The sequence below is a fragment of the Microcebus murinus genome, chromosome 9 (assembly GCF_040939455.1).
Source record: "Microcebus murinus isolate Inina chromosome 9, M.murinus_Inina_mat1.0, whole genome shotgun sequence".
NCBI classification, from domain to species: Eukaryota; Metazoa; Chordata; class Mammalia; order Primates; family Cheirogaleidae; genus Microcebus; species Microcebus murinus.
Window position 1 is genome coordinate 10,939,799 of NC_134112.1, and position 23,315 is coordinate 10,963,113.

General features: G+C 39.3%; 1 protein-coding gene across 1 annotated transcript in view; it reads right to left on the reverse strand.

Moving 5' to 3' along the window:
* STK17A (serine/threonine kinase 17a) overlaps nucleotides 1-21,077 on the reverse strand; it is a 40,413-nt gene extending 19,336 nt beyond the window's left edge. The window contains exons 1-3 of the mRNA XM_012741528.2: nucleotides 20,702-21,077; nucleotides 10,246-10,458; nucleotides 970-1,114 (exon numbers count right to left, since the gene is read on the reverse strand). Coding sequence (XP_012596982.1) covers nucleotides 970-1,114; nucleotides 10,246-10,458; nucleotides 20,702-20,904 — 561 coding nt within the window. The 5' untranslated portion in view covers nucleotides 20,905-21,077. The remainder of the gene's footprint in view (nucleotides 1-969; nucleotides 1,115-10,245; nucleotides 10,459-20,701) is intronic.
* Nucleotides 21,078-23,315: the final 2,238 nt, after the last annotated feature.

Below are 23,315 nucleotides of genomic sequence, written 5' to 3' on the forward strand. Positions count from 1 at the left end.
TGGGGGAAGGGTATACCCTCCTCTGGGGTCAGAGCACATGACACCAATGACACTGGCCTGGCCAGAGCCCTGTACCCACCCCCAGCACGCCTACTAGCTCCAGATTGATCCAAGCTGGTCTCTCAGGACTTCTGAAAGAGCTGTGAACAGAGGCCGGCTCTCTCCTGCTGAGTCTCCAGGTAGCTGTGAGGCTGAAACGGCAGCATCTACCTTACTTACTGCCATTCAGAGAAAGCAGAGCTGAACGCTGGAGAAAAACTGAGTACTGGCAACAGTTTTTGGGCTCTGAATATTGTTGTAACTGAAGCTCGAATCATCCCTGGACTTTTTAGCCAACGACATTTTCCTTTTTTGCTTGCCCTAATTTCAGCTAGCATTTTGATCATTTGAAAGGATCATAACTAATACGCTGCCCTTTTCTTCTCTTTCTTTCCTTCTTTGACAATTTTAAATTAGAAATCTATCCGCCTCTAATCTCTTCAATTCTCTCATTTATTTTATTTACTGCTGCCTAATTTTCCCCAAACACTGCTTTTCAAATATTCCTGGCTCAAAATCATCTCTCTCTTCATGACATATGAAACCTTTGGAATCTGGCCTTTTCTCAGCTTTCAGTATCTCCTAATTGATCTCTCAGTTCCAGTGAAACTGTCCCGTTTTTTCCCCCAAACACATTACAAGTACTTCTAACTCTTGTGAGGTAATTATTTTCTTATTCTTCTCTACTTATATAAATCCCAATTTTTAAAATAAGGTCTAACTCAATACTGGCTCCACCAGGAAGCCTTCACTTGCTTCAACCGTATTCTCTGATTTCCATATTTTTGGCACTGGCATTTTTGGGATTATTTATCTTTCTACGTACATACATTATCTCCCTGATTAATATAATTGGGCAACATACCTAGACCCCATCTCAAAAAAAAAAAAAAACACAACAAAAAACCTGTAAAGTAATTCAGATCTTACCTTCAAATCAAGATGAACTACATCATGAGTATGTAAAAAGTGAACACCTTCTAGAATCTGTCGCATGAGTCTTTGAACATCTTTTTCTGTAAAGGCTTCGTCTCTGTCTGCAACGCACTGGTCAAAGATTTCACCCCCAGCAGCACTAGAGAGCAACAAAATTAAAGTAATACATAACTCATGAGAAAGGAAATGGTGAACACTCACAACAAAACTACAGAGTAAGTTGATGACAGCCTGGCAGTACTGGATACTATTAACATGGAATTTAAAACTTGAAGCAAAACACAGTAAGGGCTGAGCCAACTCGGTCCCAAGCAGCTAGACACGTGCTACGATGTAACACACACCCAACAAAGCCCTCTGCACAGACAGGCCACGGTGGGCCGCACTGAGATCTGTCTATGTGCCCCAACTGAAACAAAGAACTGTATTTTGGCTGAAAAAGTTTCTTAATCACAATCTATTGTCATCTGAGTCCCTCAGCTCATTACTACCATCTGTAACAAAATTCACCAGAGGTCAATTTACATAAATACAAAGATTTATCTAAAATTTAAGAGCAATTTCTTATTAGTCCTTTCCACTATGATGTTTACCCATTCTTATTTAACAAATGGTTTCCTCTCTTTTTTCCCAACAACTGTAGTTCACATAAGCATGAAATATATTGCTAACCATAGTTTTCTGAAAAATTTCAAGGATGTACTTTAAATACAGACTATTCCAAGAAGCTTTAAAAGCTAGTCTTGACGGATCATTAAGGCTACATTCCTCTCAGTACATGTGCAATCATGTATTACCCTGCTTAAATGTAAGTTTTACCCATTAACTAAACTGTCATATTAATTAATGGAACTAAATGTAATTTTACTAAAGAACAATCAGAGATGTTAAAAGCATGTCTCAAGTATGGTAAAAGAAAACATAAGAATATTAACAACTATTTCATACAAAGCGCCTGCCTTCATAGACTTAGAGAAGCTCTAAAATGGTTTTGCTGTGTCTATCTTAACTGTAGCAAGATTTCTGCAACTACATTTAACAAAAATTTTTATGCAAAAACTACTTTTGTAAAAATTATTAAGAACTTTAAAGTTTTAACTTTCTAGTGGCCCTTAGAAAGTTACAGGATGAGCACCTTTGACCAACATTATTCAGAGCCATATAACTGACGTTCAGAGGCTGAGAGTAACCAAGCTTCCGGGCTGCCTGCACATTGGCTAGACCGTAGCACCCAAGCTCAGACACCCAACACACCTCTGTCTACATAAACTAGCACTTTCATCTCCATCCTGCTTAGAGGCCCAGTTTGCATCTTTACTCCTTCAAATTTACTTTCAATTTTACTCATTCAAATTCAACAAGCATCAGTCAAATATGTCAGGCCCTATGCTATGTCCTAGAGATAGAAAGATAGAAGACAATTATGTCTGAGCCATCAAGCACTAGCTGGGGAGAGGAAAAGAAAAGATACTTTTTAATATCAAATACATACATATGTCTGAAATTATATATGAAGTGATTTGATAACTTAGCAATTGAGCAATTAATTGAAAAGGAAGGAGGAAAAAGGATCTTAGAAAGATGATATCTATTCAGGCCCATGAAGGCTAACTAGGAACCCACGTGAAATGGCAAGGGCACAATCCAGGCACAGTGAGCATATGTGTATGGCCACATTTATGTGAAAAATACATGGTGCATTCATTAAAGGATAAGCTGCTACTTCCCCTTCCAACGAAATGGTATGAAACTTGCCCTCCACTATAAACTAGAAAATTAGCAAAATATATGAATCAACTATTTTCAGACATGAGAACACCAGGCAGTGTAAGTAGATCCATGAGTCCGGAGAGGAGGGAAACAAACAAAGTGAGGTGAGCCCTCTTATCTCCCAGGCTTCCCACATGGAGGCAATTTATGGGCAGTGGTACAAGGTGGGGAAGGATCCCAAGCAGAATGCTGTGGCCATGGTAAATGGAGAAGACAGACTGGAGTTTGGCAAGGCTAAGGCAGTTGAAATTTGCAGGTAGAGCACTGGAGAGGAGGGAGGTACACAGAGAAAGATCTCCAGAAATCTCAGCAGCATTTTGGAGTCTTAGACCAAATGCTCACATGCACATGCACAGAGTGAAACTCTGCAAGGTCAGGAAAAGCACTTCTACCCAGAAGAAGCTGAACGATTCCCAGTGTTCACAGAGGACAGGGTAAAACATTTGAATTTTCTCTAGTTTGAGTAGAAAAACCACTTCAAATACTTAGGGCAATCACCAGACCCTCCTCCACCCCAGGAAGGCCCTCCTCACTATTACAGCCAAACCAGCCCCAGACCTGCCCTGACAAAGTTGATCCACAAGTAATTTAACTGCCTGCCAAAACAAACCTCACCAATCTTTAATGGAATAAAATCAACTTAACACTGTACCATTCTAAACGTACAGCATTCTACCAAAGATTTCTAGCTGTCTGAAAATGCCACAATTATGACCCACAACTAACAGGCAAAACAACATAAACAGACCCAGAAACGACAGAGATAATGAAACTGGCAGATAAGGACTTCGGGTGTTAGAAAGATGTTCAATGATTTAAAGTAAAATATGAACATAACAAGGAGAGAGATGGAAGGTATAAAAGCAAATGGAAACTCTAGAGATGAAAAAATATAGTATCTAAAATGAAAAATTCACCAAATGGTCTTTATAGCAGATCAGATGCTACAGAAGAATCACTGACACAGCAATCAATAGAAACTATCCAATGGGAAGTGCAGAGATGGGGGAAAGACTGAACAAAACAAACAGGAACCTGTAGGACAGTACTGAGCAGCTTCACACACTGTAATTGGAGGAAAAAGAGAGGTGGGGGCAGGGAAATATTAGAAAACATAATGGCTGAAAAATAAAATAAATGGGGATACCAATGGAAATGGGAAACAAAAGCAAAACAGGCACTAAAAGGGCAATGCAGGAGTATCGATATTGAATTGATAGTGATTGGCAGTTGGATGCAGGTAAATGCAACGGGCAGCTGGAGCTCAGGAGAGGGGCTGAGGTTGGAGACGCAAATTTGGAAATAATCAGCATGTAAATAATAGCTGAAGCCACAACAACAGATTGTTATCATCCAGGGTAAATATATAAAACATAAATGTATGAGAACAGCAACACTGATGGAACTCTGGGGAACACTTTCCTTTATATAGCAGAACAGGGTAAAAAGCTCTGAGAGGAGAAGATTGAAAAAAAACACAACAACAGGGCTGTGAAAGCCAAGGAAGAAAAAAGGTATAATATCAAGTTTTTTTGAGACAGAGTCTCACTCTGTTGCCCAGGCTAGAGTGCTGTGCCATCAGCCTAGCTCACAGCAACCTCAAACTCCTGGGCTCAAGCAATCCTACTGCCTCAGCCTCCCGAGTAGCTGGGACTACAGGCATGCGCCACCATGCCCGGCTAATATTTTCTATATGTTTTTAGTTGGCCAATTAATTTCTTTCTATTTATAGTAGAGACTGGGTCTCACTCTTGCTCAGGCTGGTTCTGAACTCCTACCTTGAGCGATCCTCCCACCTCGGCCTCCCAGAGTGCTAGGATTACAGGTGTGAGCCACTGCACCTGGCCCGATACCAAGTTTTTAAAGAGAGTAAGAAGTAGAGGGCTGGTGACCTCATGGAAGTTTCAGAGGAGCAGATGGCATCAGATTAAAGTGAATGGGGTGTTGGCACATGAACACATGAAGGATCAGTGAAGGAGAACAAAACTGACTGGAGGTGAGGAGAGTGGTAAATTCAGACAGTTCCTTTAAGAAGTACAGCAGTAAAGAAAAGAGAAAGGCAGGACAATAGTCTGGGAAAAGCCAAAGTTGAGGATAAGGAGCTTTAGGATAGAGAAGACAATCATTAGAAGATGAAGGGAAGAACCACCAGAGGAGGGACTGAGACTCTGGAAGAGGTCATGTAACTGATTAAAAAACAAAACTGAGGTCCTAGAAGAGGGAGGACAAGAGTTAAAGAACTGAGATAGAAGTTTTAGCTTTGCAATCGAGTAGTTGAATCTCCTCCTTCAGCAGCAGGGAAGGGCCTGACAGCAGTAAAGACAGAGCTATTGGGGGAGGAGCCCAGGGAGTGTGTGTCCGATGGCTTTAATTCCTCCACAAAGGGGAGAAAAGGCCAGGTGTCTAGTAAAAGGTGGGCAGCAGGAGACACAGGGTGGTAGGTATCGATTAATTCCTGAAGTGTGGCACTCAAAGGACATGAGAGATTAGGGGAAGAACTGCCAAGCTATCCCATGAGCCCAGCTGAGGACTGAACTCTTGTGCTAAGCAGATCAAAAACACTTCAAGTGCTTCCCAGAATGTGTGGCAGCACAGGACACCCAGCATGTATTCCAGGTTTCAAACTGGCCAATGAGTTGCAGAGGAAGACCAAGAGGAAGAGGGAAATTATGTGAGGTGCTGGTGAGAGATCAGTAGAGATCTCTAAAGAGAAAGAAAGAAGAGGGAAGAAAAACAGTCAGGAGCTGGCTAAAAGAATGGAAGAACTGAGAAGAGTCCAAGGATTAAAGGCTGAAGAGCAGGTTTTGCAAGAATGGGAGACAAAGGAGGAGATTTTGGTCAGAGAATATTTCAGGGGGTCTTTTCTAGATTGATTATTTTTTTTTTTTTTGAGACAGAGTCTCACTTTGTTGCCCAGGCTAGAGTGAGTGCCATGGCGTCAGCCTAGCTCACAGCAACCTCAAACTTCTGTGCTCAAGCAATCCTGCTGCCTCAACCTCCCGAGTAGCTGGGACTACAGGCATGCACCACTGGCTAATTTTTTCTATATATATTAGTTGGCCAATTAATTTCTTTATATTTATAGTAGAAATGAGGTCTCGCTCTTGCTCAGGCTAGTTTCGAACTCCTGACCTCGAGCAATCTGCCCGCCTTGGCCTCCCAGAGTGCTAGGATTATAGGCGTGAGCCACAGCTCCAGCCTGATTTCTAAGTCTACCTTGATCCTGTCCCAAAATAAACTGAGAGGAAAAACAAACAAACCCAAAAACCTGGCCAAGTAGGGGGCTTACATACATGAGATTCCTAAACCAATTAAAAAAAATTTTTTAACTATTCCACCATTTTTGGATATTTCTACTATTATAAATTAAAAATACATTGTGGCAAGCACTTTTGTTCTCAGGTCCATGTTTTGTTATTTCTTTAGAAAGGATTCTTACAAGTGAAATTACTCAATTAAAATACATGAACCAAATGCTCTTGAATTATATTATCAAGAGGAAAACATTTAGACTTTACCCTCTATAAACTTTTAAATAAAAACAACATAATATTATACACATTACTTTGTATCATGCTTTTTAAAACTTAGCAACATTTTAAATCTTTGTCAATACATTTATATCTACTTTAGCTTTTTAATGACTGCATAGTAATTCATTTAATGACATTATTATTATTTTTTATTTTTTGAGCCAGAGTCTCACTCTGTTGCCCGCAGTAGAGTGCCGTGGCATCAGCTGAGCTCACAGCAACCTCAAACTCCTGGGCTCAAGCAATCTTACTTCTTCAGCCTCCCTAGCAGCTGGGACTACAGGTGTGCATCACCATACCTGGCTAATTTTTCTATTTTTAGTAGAGATGGGGGTCTCACTCTTGCTCGGGCTGGCCTAGAACTCCTGAGTTCAAGTGATCCTCCTGCCTCAGCCTCTCAGAGTGTTAGGATTACAGGTGTGAGTCACCACACCAGGCCAACATTATGATTTATTTAACCAACTCCTTTCTAATAAACATTTAGATTATTTCTACCTTTTTGCTATATAGGTAATGCTATAATGAACATTTTGGTAACATATCTTTGCAAAACTGCCTGATATTTCCTCATGAAAAAAATGTATAAAAGTGAAATTGCTAGGTTAAAGACTTCATGTTTTTTTAATTTTTTTTTTTTTTTTAAATTTCTTTGCTGAGGCAGGATCTCACTATGTTTGTCCAGGCTGGCCTTGAACTCTTGGGCTCAAGCAATCTGCTCAACTCAGTCTCCCAAAAATCTGGAATTATAGGCATAAGCCACCACCCCCAGTCCTTAAGGCTCTTGATACATACTTCAGATTATCCTACAGTAAAGTTGTACCACTTAATATTGCCACTGGTATAAATAAGATGGTTCAATCAATGAATATTACTTTTATTATTTTTGCCAATCTGATATGGGGAAATTGACCACTTATTTACATTACAAAAATTGTAACAATATTTTCATGTGTTTATAGGCAACTTATATTCATGTATATGTCTGTGATGGTTTTTTTTCTTCATATTCTTTGTCCAATTTTTTAAAACCACTGCTGAACACAATCCTGGATGCCATAATGCCTGAATGTTGAAATCCCAAAAGATCAAAAATCCCTAAAATCATAATCCTGAATGATTAAAATCTTGAATGTTGAAATCCTAAAAGCTGAATTTCTAGGGAAAGGGAAATGGTATGTTTTCAGGTGTACGCAGGCGGGTGCACCATGGTAGCTGTAGCTGCATCATGTGAGGCAGAACTATTGTCTTGTTATTGTCTTTATTTGGATATTTAGTAAAGTTTAAAGGAGACTTGTAAAGGTGCCAAGTTCACAAGGGGTTGGATTAAGAAATACCTAGAAACTTGGTAGAACATTAATTTGGGTGTGTCTGTGTGTTTCCAGAGGAGATTACTGTGAGTCTGAGAGAACTAGGCAGGGAAGATCTGCCCTCCAAGTTGGCAGGCTGAACCATCTAATCAGCTGGAGGCACAGAGAGAACAAATGCAGAAAGTGAACTGGATGCTTTGAGAGCTGGGACAGACTTCTCATTCTGCCTCGAACATCAGAACTCCAAGCGTGCCTGTCTTTGAACTCCAGGATTTACCCGTCCCCATGCCAGGTCCTGAGGCTTTGGCCTTGGATTCAAAGTTATATCATCAGCTTCCCTGGTTCTGAGGACTTCACACTTGGACTAAGAAATGCCATCAGCATCCCAGCGCCTCCAGCTTGCAGATGGGCTGTTATGGGACTTCTCAGCCACCATAAGTGTGTGAGCCAATTCCCTTACTAAATCCCCTGCCGTATTTATGCTACTAGTTCTGTCTCTCTGAAGAAATCTGACTAATAAATATTTGGTATTGGGCAAGCACAATATCAGTATATTCCTTAGAAAACAATGGGAGAGATTTGTCAAATTGTCCCCTTGCAAAAAGGTTGTGATTAAGTCAAGCCTATGAGACTACTTGATGGTGAAAGATAAAAGTTTAAAAGCTAATTATTACTAGTGCATTGAAAGTAGAAAATCATTTAATTGCAATGGCCAAACAATAACCAGACTTTTAAATGGACAATATATACTTACAAAATTTGTAGACCACAACCACTCTCCAAATACAAGTGCAGTGAGTGTTTTGAAGATTACACAAGTTAAATGCAGGTACATTTCACAATTATTCAGTCATGTAAACTTCTGTGCCTTTACACAGAGCACCAATTCACTATGGTATTCATTTCACCTTCACATCATTTCCAATACTGGAGGATAAATTATGTGAAAACTTTTAGAAAGTTCTATTTTATGCGCTTTGCCAATTTGACTCCACGGAAGCACATTAACAAAATGCTGACTTTGTGTGTAAGCACTGTGTATGTAAAAACATTGACGCTTCCTCAAATAAATGAGGAACCTGCATTTGTGAAAGATAAAATTTCTCAAGATCTTGGCTCTCTGGTTTTTGATCAATCTCATGAAAAGACTTATGTTGTCTGTCACAGTATTTCAAATGACTATAGTTATAAAGCTGGGTGAATACAATTATCAACCATAGTGATATGCGTTTATACAGTTCACTTTCTGACCTATTTCTTACAAATACAGTTCAACTGCTCGTAACTGTTATATTTGATAGTATAGTTGATAGTGTACACTTCTTTTACAGACTCGGTATACCTGAGTGCTTATGCTTGTAAAAGTATGTTATTATTGCCTATTTTTTTTTTTTTTTTTAAAGACAGAGTCTCACTTTGTTGCCCAGGCTAGAGTGAGTGCCATGGCATCAGCCTAGCTCACAGTGACCTCAGACTCCTGGGCTCAAGCAATCCTGCTGCCTCAGCCTCCCGAGTAGCTGGGACTACAGGCATGCGCCACCATGCCTGGCTAATTTTTTCTATATATATTTTTTAGTTGATCGATTAATTTCTTTCTATTTTTAGTAGAGACGGGGTCTCACTCAGGCTGATTTCAAACTCCTGACCTTGAGCAATCTGCCCGCCCTCGGCCTCCCAGAGTGCTAGGATTACAGGCGTGAGCTACCGCGGCCGGCCTATTATTGCCTATTTTACTGTGTCAAGTAGATAGGAAGTATTCTGTCATATTTTAAAAAATTTTTTATTTACTTTAATTGATCTATAATAGTTGTACATATTTATAGGGTATATAATGATTTTTATGTTTTCAAATCCCCCTTTAAAAATGTAAATAAATGTCATTCAAAGAATTTTTAAAATTACTTTTTACAGAATTATGTTTTTTGGGATTTTGATCTTTTGGGATTTCAAAATTCAGGATTATGTCTTTTAGGATTATAGCCCAAACTCTTCTTAAACTGGGAAGTTCAAGTTATTGTATATATTTGTAAGATCTATATATTAAAGAAATTATAATTGTTTTGGCTGAAAGGATATTAGAGCTATTTTTCTCTGAGTTTGTCTTTTCATTTTGTTTATGTTTATTGATGTATTAAGGCTTTCAATGTATTCAGATCTATCAATCTTTTCCTTTGGCAGGAGAAGCAGAGAGGAAACCAGGATTTCTTAAGGAGATAAAGAACTGTCCTTTGTTTTCCAAAGCATTTTTCTGTGTTGTATCTACTTACTCAAATAGAAAACATGGTAAGAATCAAGACTACTATTTCTAAAAAGAAAGGGATTAACTCGGACTATAAGAACATGTAAGGGATTACAAAATGCCTTTTATTTTAATATTTTGATATTACTTACCTTGTTAAGAATGCCTCTAATAAAAACATAAGAGAACTTTTTACCCTATCATGAGAATTTCATCAAGGAATGAAAATGAAAAAGCTAACATACATGAACCCTTGCAAATTTTGGACATGTCAAATTAATAAGAATAACACATGAAGATCTGGAAAACCCTCAGATTTCCAGAGAACCGGGCCCTGCAACATTATTACAAATGAGTGATATCCCATAAAGGAAGTGTAGACTATCAAATACACTTATAGACTAAAGAAGATGATACTTACTATTCCAGAACTAGGATCATTTCTGACGAAGTCTCATAAACTTCATGTAAATTAATGACCCAAGGATTGTCCTGTGCTAGTTCGAGTACAGCAATCTCATGAATTATTTCCATCCGACAGTCTTGGCCTTTTCTTCTTTTTCTCATGAACTTTGCTGCAAATTCTTTCCCAGAATCTTTCTTTATACATTTCCTCACCACTGCAAATTTCCCCCTAGAATTAAACAAAAATATTCGCTGTTAAAGTTGATAACTTTCCAGAGATGGTAAATTTTAATGAAATATCAAAATACTCACTGGTAGATATTCAAATTTAGCTCTATACAATCACAGAAGTAGCCATATCACTTAGAAACTTATATAGGCTACATCTATAGATTAAATATCTATAAAATTAATTTTTCTAAATAGGAAATAACCAAATGTTAAAGTCAATATCTTTTGCAGAGTTATACAAAAAATAACCTGGTTAACCTTTTGCACATTTATACATGAAATGATTTAAATCTTTAAAAAAGTCATTTTATTTTTTAATATAAATTGGTCACAAGAATTCCTAATATAATAAATTTCACTGTCACTAATTAACTCTAAAGAACATTATCACCTTGTGAAATTATAAGAGTTATCATTCTAACTACAACATTAGCTGAAAATCTTGTTTTTCTACACAGATAGATACAACAAGCATTAGCTTAATACACTACAATTTTCAGTTTCAATGAAACTGATAAGCAGGTCAAACAGGGGTACTGGTATAGCATATTGATCAAAGGTATGAGTTCTGGAACTAGACCTATTCGGGCTTGAATTCCATAATCTTAGGCAATTTATTTAACCTCTTTAAGTCTCATTTTTCTTATCTGTATAGGGACATAAATGGTATCTATCACAAGACTGTGAGAATTACAGTATATAGAACATGTCAATTGCTTAGCATGGTACTTAACATACAGTAAGTGCTCAATAAAATACTACTAATCAGACAAATCATTACGTTGTGATAGTCAACATTCATAAATATCCACTGAATCCTTAGGTTGGAAAGAAACTTAGAAATCATATAGTTTTCTTCTAAGATTCAGAAGCCAAGGAAGGTGGAAAAAAATCACTTTTTTTTTTTTTAAACCTAACCACCAAATGTCAATGTCTTATTTCAAACTATGAGGTAATCTCTTCTATTCCTGGGTACATATTATTTTGAAATAAGATTTTCATTAAACCTGACTTCAACTGAAGGGCTGCAGTCTGGGTTCTATGCTGAGCAGTACAGAACAGACCCCACTCTCTTTTCCACAACAGTCTTGACGATACTGAACACAGTGAACCCAATCTGTTAGCTGCCACTTCCTCTTCTCTTTCCCAATGTCCCGATTCCTCATCCCCATGAGGTTTTTTGACCCCCTCACTATTAAGGCTCATAAGAAAATGTGCCAACCAAATCTGAAGCAACTACTCCAGGTATAATCTGATCAAAGTGTTGCATCATTATTTTATTGATCTTGGCACAAAATAACTTAATATTGCCTGTTAAAAAGTCTGACAGGTTTTTCATATTTTATATTGGACTGGTAAATAAATTACATAGATTTTTTCTTCTTGAATTTTTGTCAAGTCAGTATTTTTATACTGACTATATCTATATATCTATATATGTATGTTTTTTTTGAGACAAAGTCTCACTCTATTGCCCAGGCTAGAGTGGGTGCCGTGGCATCGGCCTAGCTCACAGCAACCTCAAACTCCTGGGCTCAAGCAATCCTTCTGCCTCAGCCTCCTGAGTAGTGGGACTACAGGCATCCATCATCATGCCTGGGTAATTTTTTTCTATACATTTTTAGTTGGCCAATTAATTTCTTTCTATTTTTAGTAGAGACAGGGTCTTGCTCTTGCTCAGGCTAGTTTCAAACTCCTGACCTTGAGAGATCCTCTCACTTCGGGCTCCCAGAGTGCTAGGATTACAGGCGTGAGCCACCACGCCCAGCCTATACTGACTATATTTTAAAAATGCTTTCTAAAAAATTAAATACAAGGCTTTAATTTGCCCTGTTAAAGTTCTAACTTCTGGGTTTTGGTAGCATTCTAGACTACTGGCATAATTTTGAGTACTAATTCTTCCCTATTTTTAACTACAAATATGATTATCGTGCCCTCTATGTTTTTGTTATCATTAGTAATAAAAATGTGGAATGACAAATATCCCTAGGCACAGCCCTATAGCTGTTCAATTTGGTAACACTCTACCTAATAGCATCTTTATTCAAATTCTTTTATTCATAGAAATATGAAAGACTTCTACAGATACTGGATACTATCTGTTTTTATATTTTATGTTATTTTAACTATAAGCAAATTCATCAAAGACTAATACCACCTTTTATTCTACCCCACAAAATCATTAGGCTAATATCTCCATCAGGTTTTAAAAGATGCCCAATGATCTTTGGATTCTTCTAAGAAAAAAAATCTTAATAATCTGATTTTTTCATACATGTCAGAAGCTTTAAAAGAGAAAGTTTAATTTGTAAAAAACTGATCTGAAGCCTCAACATATAATTGACAGTGAACACGTTCCTCGTAAATTAGAAATGACTCAGTTGAATGGCCCTCTGAGCACTCCCACATCAAACACACAAATGTTTACTGTTGCCACACCTAAAATTCAAAGCAACACAGTACTGCAAAGTAAAATACTACTTATTATCTAGCCTGAAAGTATATTTTTGAAGACCAGATGTGAAAGACAAGTGACGCAGCAAACAGAGAACTGGACTCACACACGGCTAACCTGTGAACTCTGGGAACCCTGTTCCAGAACAGCCCCTGCTAAATTCTGGGGCCCGTTCCCCACACTTATCGTGTCTGCCACCTCACTCCTCACCCATTCCTGAGGTGCCAGGATGCAGTTCCCACGGCTCTCCTTTCATACTGATGACTACTCTGACACCACCTTTGTTTCTGTGGAAGCAACCCTCACAGCTTCAGGTTTCTTCTTTCCTTTCCATTGTACCATACACTGTACTGGGGGTCAGCAAATGTGTCTGTAAAAGGCAAGGCTGGTCTCTGGGGCAACTATGTAAGCCCACTGCAGCAGAGCAAAAGCAGCCACAGACAAAAGGTAAGTGAATGGGTGTGGCTGGGTTCCGAGAAAACTTTAATGGACGTGGTGACTTGAATTCCCTGATTTTCATCTCATTACATATTACGTTTATTCTGATTTTTTCAACAATTTAAAATACAAAAAAACATTACTAGCTTGTGAGCCGTACAAAACTAGGTAGCTGGGTATAGTTTGCTGGCCCCTGCACTATCCCACACTGAAAACTCTTCCATTGTTCTAATGCCGCACACTACTGACAGGGAGACAGCGGGTCACAGTGACTGTAGGAAACATGTATGCCTTCGTCTCTAGATGATTGGTGTAATGAGAGGGGGACCTTTACCACCACTTGAGGAGAGGTCAGGAGACAGATTTCTGAGAGCTGTTCTTCCTATAGAGCCACACCATACAAAGAAACAGGAGATTCAGCTTTCAAGGTACAGAGTCCCAGGGAACAGACACAGAATTGTATTCATACAGAGTTCCCTAAATTCCATACCTCAAAAGAGTTCCAATATGCATATGTTGGGCTGGTATGGTGGCTCATGCCTGTAATCTCAGCACTTTGGAAGGCCCAGGAGGGAGGATCACTCAAGGCTAGGCATTCGAGACCAACATGGGTAACTTAGTAAGACCCCATGTCTGAAAAAAAAAATTAGCCAGGCGCAGTGGCCCATACCTGTAGTCCCAGCTATTCAGCAAACTGAGGTAGGAGGATTGCTTGAGCCTGGGAACTCGAGGCTGCAGTGAGCTATGACTGCACCACTGCACTCTAGCCTGGCAACAGAGTGAGACCCCATCTCTATTTAAAAAAAAAATGGATACTTTACTATGGCTTTAAGGTAAAAAATTATGACTGTATCTCAATCTTTAACTTTAGGTTATTGAGGCCTCTGTAAAACATTTGAAAAATGATGTTTTTCTGACACCAGGGGCCACAGTTATATACAGAGATGTGGCACTGAGAGTCTCAAAGGGCCTAAGATGTTGGTTGTACATCTATTTCTTTGTTGACTTAAAAGCCAAACTTCTTCCTGGAATACATAGTTTTTTTTTTTTTTTTTTTGAGACAGAGTCTCGCTTTGTTGCTTAGGTTAGAGTGAGTGCCGTGGCATCAGCCTAGCTCACAGTGACCTCAGACTCCTGGGCTCAAGTGATCCTTCTGCCTCAGCCGCCCGAGTAGCTGGGACTACAGGCATGCGCCACCATGCCCGGCTAATTTTTTTTTTATATATATATTAGTTGGCCAATTAATTTCTTTCTATTTATAGTAGAGACGGGGTCTCGCTCTTGCTCAGGCTGGTTTCGAACTCCTGACCTCGAGCAATCCGCCCCCCTCGGCCTCCCAGAGAGCTAGGATTACAGGCGTGAGCCACTACGCCCGGCCTGGAATACATAGTTGTTAACAATTTTCAGAGCTAATCATTCATTTCACAAACATCTATAGTTTATTATTACGTACAAAACTGAGAACTCAAGTTTTCATTAAATAGTTTGGGATGAATGTCAGAAATGAATACATTTCAGAACTACTCAAGGAAAGTATATTTCAGAGTGGTAGGAAAGGGAAGATACATGAACAATTATAACAATGGGAAAAGATGTTTTAATTGGGCCCACCAATCCAAGCTCCCTAAGAACAAGAACCAAATTTCATTCATTTTTGCATTACCAGTGCTTAACAAGAGCTCAGGAAGGTATGGTGAGCATCTCAGATGGGTATAACTTGCTAAGGAAGTGGGCTTTACCAGGTTTAAAATGGGTACTATTAGAATTCTTAAGGTAATTGTTTAAAAAAGATAATTCTGATAGTACTGTGAAGAGTGGTTGCCAAGTGATAACTAGAAACAGGGAGACAAAATAATTCAAGTCAATGGGCCTGAACTCAAGTAGCAGCTGTAGAGCCTGGGAAGAGAATACAGGTAAAAGACATTCAAGGTCAAGATTCAAGGTCAGTGCTCTGCTTGCCTGAGTTGTAGGCAGAGATGGGGGGTGGAGACAGGAAAGGTGGAAGTCGAGGACAACTTCTAGATTTTTAATATGGGTACTATGTAATATCCACTGAGATAAAGATTATAAAAACAGTAACAGATTTTTGGCAAAAGATCATGTTTTAGGTTATGGATAGAAGTTTGGGGTACATTTCTCAGTAAAGAGAATGTAATTTACTGGATGGAATCCAAATATAAGTTTAAGTATTGGGTTACAGGTAAAGGTGAAGCAATATAGACTATATAAAGTTCAGGTAAACATCAGAAAATGCAGATGCTAATTTGAGGGGTATACAGAGGAAGCAAAATAATGTCCAAGGTCCTGTTTTATTTTAAATTTCAATAAAGTGCTTTTTCTATATCTTTATTATATGTATATCAATCTGACATATTACAGTTTGTTCTGTTATACCATGGCTGTCTCTCTAGCTACAATGAGAGTTCTGGGGACCTCACTTATTATTCATTTTTATATCTACATAGTATATCTTTATATCTCCACCCTGCACATGGCAGGTGCCCAAATAGATAACACACTGAGTATATATACTCTTATTATTTTGTTAAATAAAAGCTTTATGGCAACTTAACCTCATAATGTTTAATATACTGGACTACTTGCCATTCTGTTTACAGAATTTTTCTAGCACTGTGTCTTGTTTTATTGCCAATGGCTGGAGTATCTTACGTGGCTACTTCTGAAATTCCATCCATTCTCTACAGCTCAGCTCAAATATTATTTCTCCCATAAGACCTTCCAGTGGCATGTCATTTTGCCTATAAATGGGACAGTGATTGATCTGTTATACTGTTACGTTTGGGAGTAACTTCTAGAGGACAGGGGAAGGATGCCTTCCCTCCTTAATATATAAATACAATATTTGCTTAATTACATTGGGGTGATGTCTTAAATGTAAAGAAGTTCCATTCAAGAAAGACCTAAAATAGCTTCTGTATTCCTTATGTCTGAAAAGATCAAGGAAAACAACAACAACAAAAATACACTATTTGTTGGCCCTAAATGTAAATACCAATGAATCCATTTAAATGAGACATCCGTGTGAGTGATGAGAATGGGCAGGGCTTTAAAAGCCAAATTTGGTTTTAAATTCTGGCCAGTAACTGTAATCCTGAGCAATTTATTCATTCTTTCTGGGCCTTGGATTCTTCATCCGTAAAATGAGGTTAATGGTACCTACCTTACAGGGTGGGGAAGACTAAATATAATTACATCTTTAAAATGCACAGCATTCAGTAAATGATCAGTAATCAGTAGCTATATTTATTGTTTTGGGCACTAATTTCAGATCTATGATATAACCAATGACAATAATTTGTACCAAAAAAATGATAGAGCTGGACATGGTGGCTTGCACATGTAATCTCAGCTACTCAGGAGGCTGAGGCAGGGATCACTTGAGCCTAGTTCAAGACCAGCCTGGGCAACATAGTGAGACCCTGTCTCTAAAACATAAAATAAAAAAAATAAAAGTCATAGAAGAGAAGAGTTCTGGAGGTGATCTGATTTGAACTGTACATGAAGTGTAAATTCCCTCAATAAATCTAGTTCCTTCTTACCTATAGAGGTGAAGCAATGAGGATAGCTACTTGGCATTCTAATGCATTTGGTTCAATAGTTGGATTTTATAAAATTTTGTTATTGTTTTATGGCAATTGAAATTCATTAAATCCTTAAGTTCATGTATCTTAAATTAAGATTTAAAAATTTTAAACACCAACTTTTAAAAATTAAACAGTTGACTTAATGAATTACCTGCCTTAGAGCAGAAGCCATACTTCCCCCAAATCCTTCCTTGTCCCTGTTACCCCTAACAGCTCTGAGAATGAGACAGGACATCCCTAGCTACTTTAAGGCCCAACTGGGCGGTAACTATATGACACTGAAGCTTGGTAGTGTTTGTTCCAGTTTGGAACTCATTAACACAGTTTTCATGAAAGGTCACAAAAACTATTTTAGTCACAAGATAGACTGCAGACCATTCTCTGAAAAACATTTGTGGTATAATGGAAGTGATTTCAAAGTCAGGAGTCCCAGCTCTGCTGTCTCTCACAAGACTCAATCTCTCTCTTGGTTTTCTCATCTGAAAAATGAGGTTTTTAAACAGGTTTGTGGTAAGAGTCAATGATATAATATGCACATGAAAGCACTTGTAAAACTGTAAAGCCTACATGTTTATGAAGTACCTCTTCCAGATGGTAACTCATGACTTTTTACATAGGAAAATTCAACTGTGGACATGTAATAATATTTTTAAAAATGTTCTTTTGACAATTTTTTTGTTAAGAAAAAAATTTACAAATATTTAAAAATGTTAAAGTTGAGGACTAGATGAAAACATGTGCATTTGATATGAAATTGGTATATTTTTAAATCTCTAGAAACATCTTTTTGTTCCTATATTATCAATAAACTCAAGGGCAATCAACATGAAAAATTTCTCAGAACCCAAGGTCATTTCTCCTGCTCTCAGTAATGAAATCCTTAATGTGGTTTACACTGGCACAGATCCTGACACAAAGAAAGGTAACCAGCCTTAGGAATAACAAGTCAAGCTTCAAGCAATAAAAGAAAGTTTTACATCATGTATTTACCCACATTTAGGTTGCTATAGACTCTGCTAGAGACATAAAAGAATGTGACATTTCTTAAAATGATCAATATCACATCCTGTCATTACTGTGGAATCAATATTGGCCATTTAAAAAATTCTCTTTGAACAGCCTTCTCTTTAAAAAGGCTTTGTATTTCTGATAAAATAATTGTAGCACCTGGAAAGAATTCTATTTGTTTAAACAGTTAACTCTTCATGCCCCTTCATTTTACTAAATGAAAGGCCACAGAATAAAATGAAAAAAACCTTGTTTTTCCTCCCACATGATTAAAATATAACAGATTGCAAGTTCTATATCAGCATAAGATCAATTAGAGCTATATCAGAAATGTAACCATAATTAACAGCTGGAAAAATGAGTTTTCTATCTTACTGGAGAAAAGAGTATGCACTCAACTGTGTTAAAACCATAAGACAACGCAAAATTTACAAATCTTAAACAAGGACTGTTTATAACACAAAACAGAACTTTTACTTCCTGAGACTTAAACGGTTCCTGTGACTTCATACTTTTGCCAGAGATAGAGGCCCATTTTGAGATTGTGTGCAGGTTTTCTTCTCTTTTGGTTACATTTAAAATAACATTTATTGAGTTACACAATGAATTACATTTATTGAATGCATCCCCTAAGCACAGGCTTAAGTCTATATATGTTTTATATTATTTAATTCTCTCAACAACCCTATAAGGCAACTGAATAGTTGGGTAGCGTACTCAAGTCTATATAACTAGTAAGAGCTATTTTTCTGTCAAACATGTTTAAAAACAAAAACAACCAGTAAGAGCCAAGATTCAATCTCAGATTGACTCCAAAGCCCATGTTGCTAATCACTGCATTAAATGCCTCCATAATGAAAAAGAGTACCAAAAAAAAAAAAAATAGATTAATTTTATTTTTCAGTTCCAGGCTTTTTACAGCAAGTATCTAATGACTGCATTGTTCTGCAGCTTCAGGATCTATTCCTTTTAAAAGAACTTTATATAGGAAAAGGCATGTAGAAGATATCACAACCTTAAGAAAAAACCTTATAGGCAAGCTAATTTCATAATAGAGCTTAAAATAAAGTTGAAAGAAACAATCTTGGAGGAATTAGTATCACAACAATTGGTGGGGTGCAAATCAGTTTTCAGATTAAATCATTCATTATAAAGTCTACAAGACAGTGCTTGCCACCTGAAGACAGTTCAGTTTTGTAATACCTGTACTAGTTTTCCCTTTGTGGAATGAAGCCAGACAACTCAAACAAATAATGGAAAACTTTGTTTACCTTTTCAAGTAACCAGGGTTAGTTCAGAATGTTTGGAATTTCAACAAATTAGAATATCTAGCTGAGTCAGTACCTCCCTTCTCTTCTTTTGTCATAATTAAAGTACACACAGATCCAGTCAATTAGCGCCTAGCAGTGAAGTAAATCTTGTTCCCGAAAAGGTGTTTTTCCTTGTTAACATTTGTAATAAGTAAGACATTTTTAAGGTATGACACCCCTCCCCCAACCAAAAAACCAAACAAACCTATTTCCAAAAGTTACCTTAATATTTTTAAGGCAGTGCGCCTTTAACATTGTTTGTAACAATGCCTTTTCCAAGACCCCAAATGAAAGCTGTCACATCAGTTGGGACCTTTCCCATTACAACATGGTGCTATTTTGCAACCACGACAAATGTTTGCAATAATAGTTAACATTTATTGAACACTAAGTGGCAGGCCCAGTGGTGTGTGCTTTACAGGCATGGCATCTGCACGACACCTCTATGAGGTGGGTACTGTCATTTATAGTTTCATGGATGAGAAAAGTGAGGCTGGGAAGTCTAAGTAACCCACCCACAGGCAAACAGGCCAGCAGGGTAAAGATATGAACTCGAGTGTGACCCCCCAAAGCCAGCGCATTTGACAATTTCTTCAAACTGTTGTCAAGGAAGAGAGTCACTAAAACCCATAAAAAAAAAATCACTGTATCACTCCTCGTCAGCATACAAAATGTAAAGCATCCAAACAGCCTTCAGCTCTTACAACTTAAAAAGAGATCAAGCTGTAAACCCTTCTTACTCCCGCAGAAAAAGGGTAGGGTGGGGAGAAGGCAAGAGCCAGCTCACAGCAGAGTAAAAAGAGTGAGAATAGGGCCAAGAGCCTATGAATGAAACCAATCTAAAATTGAGCCACGGGGACCTAAATATTTTAAAAGTAAAACAGCATAAAACCAACCAGGAAAACTAGAATGATCAAGTCCGCAGCAGAAGGCTGACAGAAGTTAACACAGCACCCGAGCAAAGGAAGCTGTCACTCTGATGTTACTTTTTTTTTTTTTTATTAAAGCCACATAAGGAGCCCGAGAAAGCCAAAAGCGTTTAAGGGCACAAACGCGGCTGACTCCATAAACTTCTGGTTTTCAGCCTTGCTACCACAGGGAAACCCGCGAGCGCGGTTCGCACACTCCTCTCGTTAACCACCGTCTACACCACCACCGACGTGGGACGCGCGGGCAGAGGAGGGCGGCGAGGCTCCCGGCAAGCCGACGACGCGAACCCCTGCTCTCTCGTATGCGCCGCGGCGACTTCCCCCACAGGCTATCTGGTTAAAAGGACTCGCCGCGGCACCGGAGGGGCGCTGGTGCCGCTCGGCTGCCTAATCGCCGCCAGCACCCGATGCTGTGCCCAGTCACGACGCCGTTATCGGCACCAGCCACGCCGACCGGCCCAGCGCCTATCCGCGCCCGGACCCCGCCGGTCCTCACCTGCCCAGCTCCCGGCCCGGGCACAGGCTGTAGCCGTCCTGGAAGGGCTCGGTGCGCACGGCGGCGCGGATCTCCGTCAGCAGCCCGCGGGCCTGGGGCGGCGGCGGCCGGCGCGGCGTGTTCGGACCCCGGCCGGCCGGGCCCGAGCCAGCGGCGGTGGCCGGGGAGGAGCCGCCGTTGCCCGGCTTCTCCAGAGGGATCATGGTGCTCGGGCGCGCTCCCTTCCCGGCCGCCGGCTCTGTGCGAGAAGCCGGCCGGTAACGGGCCCGCCTCTGGCTGCCTCGTGCGGGTCCGAGGAGCCTTGAGACACCCTCGCTCCCCTGCGCTGTGCTTAGACTGCGGCCGCTAGGCTCTCGGCGGTCGGCCCCGCCCCGCCCCATTCCGCGCCAGGCCCCGCCCCATTCTGTGCCCGGCCCCGCCCCGCGTCCGGCCCCGCCCCGCGTCCGGCCCCGCCCCGCGTCCGGCCCCGCCCCACGCCTGGCTCCGCCCCCTCGCTAGCTCCGGCAGGTCCTGAGCGCCGGGTGCCTCGCGCGCGCCCTCTCTGCACCCGGTGGGAGAAGGTGCAGCCGAGGGGCCCGGGCGGCCTGGAGGCGAGCATAGCACCACCGTTTGGGCACTAGGGCAGACTGCAGTAGCCAGGTGCGCACCTGTTGAGCATCTGCGAGTTCCGAAAGCTGACCCGAGGTTAATGAAAGGGATAAGAGCTGCGAGCAGGAACTTCACTATCGCTTTCTCTTGAGCAGGTGTGTGTGTGTGGGGGTGATGGGACCCTGATCTCAGCCGCTGCACGACGCATTAGGCTGGGGAGCTCCCCTGGCTCCTCTGTACAATGGCCGAGGGATGTGGAGGCAGGCATTGTAATAAATATTTTTAACCCGCGCGCCAGCCTTATGAAATAGGCAACGTTATCCTGTCTGTAGTCTTCTCTATGTTTGCTTTCAAGGTGCTCTCATCCAGTCTTACAGCCTTAGTTACCATCCATCCGTATGCTTATGACTACAGAACTTATATCTCCAGCTTCCAATCATTCCCCGAACTTCAGGCTCCGATGTTTAAACTAGGCACTTGGCATCTCTGCTTACATGTCACATTAGCGTATCAGACTTGCCATATACAAAAGTAAGTTCCTCCACAAGAGGTTTACATGGATCAGAAACTGTAGATATGGGCCCAACAATTTGTAGTTTAACCAGCCCTGCAGATGATTCTGATGCACAACAAACTTAGAGAGTGCCTGCACTAAAGAAAACACATCTTTCTGAGATAGAGTTGTGTGCTGTTCCTATAATGTCCTTCCTTCTACTTTTTTTGTGTTTAACTTGCTATTTTCTTTCTTTCTTTCTTGAGAATCCTTAGATCATTAATTTTTAGTCTTCTTTTCTAATTTATACATTTAAGGCTATATATTTCTATGAATGGCTTTCACCACATACCACAAGTTTTTATGTTATATTTTATATTGTTATATTTTCATTATCACTTAGTTTAAAATATTTTCTAATTTTGCTGTTGTGTAGGTTTTGAGAGATACAACTTATTAAGCTTAGGAAATACTTTTCTATTAAGTTGCTAAATTTTAAAAATTCATCATGAGTGGGTATTGAATGTTATAAGATGTTTTTTCTGCAGTGTATATTAAGTTGATATGATTATTTTTTTCCTCTCAAAATATATAATGAACATCTTTGCATTCCTGGATAAAATCTACTCTGTCAAGATATTGTATTCTTTTAATATATTGCTTGAATTTCTTTGAATTAATTAAAATATAATAATATTTTTAGTCCTTGTTTTTCCCATAGTTTAAAAATTTCTATAAAACAGAAATTTTGAAAAGTTGAGGCATAACTTAAATTTACTGATCTGAATCAGTTTTGAAAATGTGTACACCTATGGAAGCCACCCACACCCTATGATGAAAGAAGATTCCATCACCTCCAAAAGTCCCTGGTACTTCTTTGCAGTCAATCCCTTCTATCCCCTAAGTCAATTCCTATTCTGATTTCTATCACCATAGATTAGTTTTGCCGGTCCTAGAACTTCAAATAAATGTCACTGTAAATGTGCTCTTTTGTAAGTGGTTTCTTCTACTCCGCATAATGTTTGTGAAATTCGTCCATGCAGTTGTATATATCAGAAGTTTCTTCTTATTGCTGAATTGTATTCTGTTATATGAATATATCACACTGTATTTATCAATTCTGTTGATGGATACTTGGACTGTTTCCAGCTTTGAGCTATTAGGAATAAAGTGAATCCTCTTGTACAAAGCTTTGTATGGACATGTTTTCCTTTCTCTTGGGAAATACCTAGAAGCACAATTGCTAGGTCATAGGATAGATGTATAATTATATTCTTAAGACTCTGCAAAAGGGTTTCATAAGTAATTATAAAATTTTACACTCCTTCCAGCAATGTATGAGACTTCAGTTGTTCCAGATCCTTGCCAATATTCAGTATTCTCTGATTTTAAGATTTTAGCTATTCTAGTGAGTATATAATGGCCCCATATTATTGTCTTAATTTGTGGTTCCCTGATGACTAATACTGTTGAGTACTTTCTCATGTGCTTATTAGCTATTTGTGTATCTTTTTATGAGATGCGTGTTCAAGA